At 47.0% G+C, this 3,266-nt stretch overlaps 1 protein-coding gene across 1 annotated transcript; it reads left to right on the forward strand.

Annotated features, from left to right (window-relative positions):
* The first annotated feature begins 754 nt into the window (after positions 1–754).
* Positions 755–1,659, forward strand: LOC118256564 (gallinacin-7-like). The gene is made up of 3 exons (XM_035563644.1): positions 755–812; positions 1,176–1,351; positions 1,579–1,659. Exons 1-3 carry the CDS (start codon positions 755–757, stop codon positions 1,657–1,659), a joined length of 315 nt encoding a protein of 104 aa, XP_035419537.1.
* Positions 1,660–3,266: the final 1,607 nt, after the last annotated feature.

Here is a 3,266-nt window from a genome sequence, read left to right on the forward strand (position 1 = left end):
CTCACCTCCTTCCCCTTTTCCACTTCTTTTGCTTTCATTCCTCTTCAGTCCAACGAGTATTCAGCACTTGTTGACCCCTCCCATCTCATTACTGCAGTGAGCGTGGCGATGTGTGCATGTCCTGCAGAACCACGGGTGGCTTGCAGGGACTGCAGGAGGAAGCTGTCTTTGCTGATCTCCAAAGGGAGTGGAGATAGACCCAGAAACATCCACTGTAGGCATCAGAGATTGCCTTTTGAGCTATGTAAGTTGCCCAAATTTCAGTCCCATTTTGGCTGAGTTCAAGAGATAAATAAGTCCTTTTCTGACTTTCAGAAGGATGATGGTAGTAGACTCAGTCCCTGAACACTTGTGAACTACAGTAGGGTTGAAAGTAAAATTCATGGGTCTGTGTTGGTTTCAGAGGAATCTGTCCTGTGTCATACAGGTCTGGAATATCATTTTTCAATGCAAGAAGACCAGGACAATTTAAGTTGAAAGGAACTGTGGGGACTTCTAGTCTGAATCCCTGCTCAAAGAAGATGTGGTTAGGTTGGGTCAGAGGTGCATTTAGGGAGGTTTTGAATGTCTCCAAGCATGCAGTTTCCACTCCATTCTTCATTCAAGTTCACTGTATTTTATAAGCCTCTGGGTTTCGTCATTCAGGACATGTTTTAAGCACTCCCCCAATCAGGAGGGAGCAGGCCATGCGGTGAATTTTGGTCTTGTGGTCTCTGTTCCTTGCAGATAAGGACTTCACAGCTCAGCAGTGGCCATGAGGATCCTTTACCAGCTCCTGGCTGTCCTCTTCATGGTGCTCCAAGGAGTGGCAGGTAAGCTGTGACCATGGCAGGCTGGAGAGGTGGGCCTACAGGAGTGTCAAGAGGTTCACCAAGGAGAAGCCCAAAGTCCTGGGGAGGAACAGGCCCAGCACCAGGACAGGTCAAGGGCACCCAGATAGAAAGCAGCTCTGCAGAAATGGACCTGTGGCACCTCCTTGGAGAGCTCCCAGAGCTGCCAGGACATGGGGCTGGGCACCCTACAGGGGTAGGGGGGGGACAGGGGTACCCAGGGGTGCCCCCATGCTGCGATTCTGTGATTCTGAGATGTGAAGAGGAATTAGAGAGGAGAGAGAAGGTGCATCCACTTCTGCTCACTTGTGTGGTAAACAACTATTCTTTTTTTTCGCCGTGCAGGTCAGCACTTCTTCCCTAGGCCAGTCGACCCTTGTGTACTCCAAAATGGAATCTGCTTTCCAGGGATATGTCGGCGGCCATATTACTGGGTTGGAACGTGTCATAATGGAGGTTCCTGCTGTGCGAGGTATGTGAAAGTGCAAGGCATCACCTCAGCAGTGACTGAGATCCTCTTGGTATTTTCTCCTGAGTAACATCTGAGAGGCACAGCTGCTGACAACATCTTCTCTCACTTCTCCAACACCAGCTTTGCTGGCACGGAGGGTCCTCAGGGGGCATTCACGTTCCATGGCAGCTTATCTTGTGGTGCCATGACATAAAGCAGAGAGATCCCCCCAAAATAACATCACTGCAGAAAACCTCCTGGTGTGTAAGCTGAGACTGTGTCTTTTTCACCATGCAGGGGGTGGAGGCACTGATGACTCCCTGGATTCTCCTTGGAAATCCTTTCCGCATCTACCTAGTGGCCTCTCAATCACCCTGACCCCATCACTCCTGGTGGCACCAGATCTTGCTCTCACAAGTTTCCTTTGCACTGAAGCAAACAACAGCATCTGTGAAAACATAAATTTGGACCAGGCCTCACCACAGAAACCACTTCTTTCCTCCCTTTAATAAAATTACTTCTGATGGCATTCATATGGTTGAACTTTGGCTGTGTTTGGTGGGGAAGGAGGGGATTTTTCCTAGGAATACTCTCACCATAAGCAGTAACACACAGGTGGGCTGGTGGCTTGTAGAGTCTGGAGAAAAAGAGGCTGAGGGGAAACATCACTCTCTACAATTACATGAAAGGAGGCTGTAGCGAGGTGGGTGACAAGGGCATGAGGAAATCAGCCTCAAATTGTGCCAGGGGAGGTTTGGATTAGATATCAGGAAGAAATTCTTCACACAAAGAGAGTTTAGGCATTGGAACAGGCTTCCCAGAGAAGTGGTGGTGTCCCCATCCCTGGAGGTATTTAAGAGATATGGGGATGTAGCGCTTAGGAACATGCTTTAGTGGTGGACCTGGTGGTGTTAGGTGATGGTTGGACTTGGAGATATTTAGGGTCTTTTCCAACGTAAATGATTCTATGATTCTATGATCTAACACTTGTGTCCTGCTGCAACCCCAGGGAAAAGGGAGGTCATTTGATCCTCTGCCCCCCAATGGCCACGTTCCTGGAAGACTCTTGCAGTGACCATGGTCAGGAATGAAACCTAGTTTCTCTCTGTGATGGGTGCTATTGTACAACAGGTACATGTTCCAGTAGCTTCAAAGCTGCTTTTCCAAGGCATTTTACTATTTTGGACCGAGATGCCAGAGACAGATTGCATGCTTTCTGTCTCTTTTTCTCTGTCATCGTTGCCTAGCAGTGTAGAAAATGCCAAGGTATCTCCAGCCACTTCCTTCAGTGGGCCTGGAGGCGTTTGAGACATTTCGCTCCTGAGGGGACCTCATGAAAGTGAAATACAACAATATTTTGGATGACGTCGGACCCCTGACAGGACACAAATTAGAAAAGAGGTACAAAGAGGGGACGAGGACACCAGCAAACACATTCCCACTGTGTGGACCTTACTGCTGGCACAGTAGCACCAAAGGGCTGGACTCTGCTCCTAGCTTGGATACCTTTAGCTGTCAAATCAAAGAGAAGATGGAGTGGGATCTGTCCATGGAGATTTTAACCTCATATTATGATTTCTCCTTGGTTAATCAAGATTACTACATGATCATTAAATTCATCATCTTGGTTAGATAGTTTTAGTGCACTGATCAAAGTGTATAACCACGTATATATATTTGTTACTAACTGAGATGATCTAAACTTGTCTTGAAGCTTTGTCTGTTAGCTGTAATGAAGTACATCCATTACAGATGCACTTATAAATACAGAACACCATCTAAATACCAGCTATCCTACCTTGGGTGGATTTACTTTGGTAGTACAACAGCTGGTAACAGCTTTTGCAGTGAATCTAGAGGAATCTGAATTTCTTTATACTGCACACTCCACAATTGCATTAAAATGCATTCACCTCCTATGCAATGGTTATGCCTTATGGCAAGAATTCAGTTCAACACACATGAAGGAGGTTAAGGGGTGCCAT

The sequence above is a fragment of the Cygnus atratus genome, chromosome 3 (assembly GCF_013377495.2).
Source record: "Cygnus atratus isolate AKBS03 ecotype Queensland, Australia chromosome 3, CAtr_DNAZoo_HiC_assembly, whole genome shotgun sequence".
NCBI classification, from domain to species: domain Eukaryota; kingdom Metazoa; phylum Chordata; class Aves; order Anseriformes; family Anatidae; genus Cygnus; species Cygnus atratus.

Excerpts from the sequence above, each read along its gene's own strand:
- LOC118256564 (XM_035563644.1), top strand. The coding sequence starts at position 755 with ATGAGGATCCTTTACCAGCTCCTGGCTGTCCTCTTCATGGTGCTCCAA. Across the intron at positions 813-1,175 it reads GGTGCTCCAAGGAGTGGCAG|GTCAGCACTTCTTCCCTAGG; the intron begins GTAAGCTGTGAC and ends TTCGCCGTGCAG. Across the intron at positions 1,352-1,578 it reads CAGTGACTGAGATCCTCTTG|GGGGTGGAGGCACTGATGAC; the intron begins GTATTTTCTCCT and ends TTCACCATGCAG.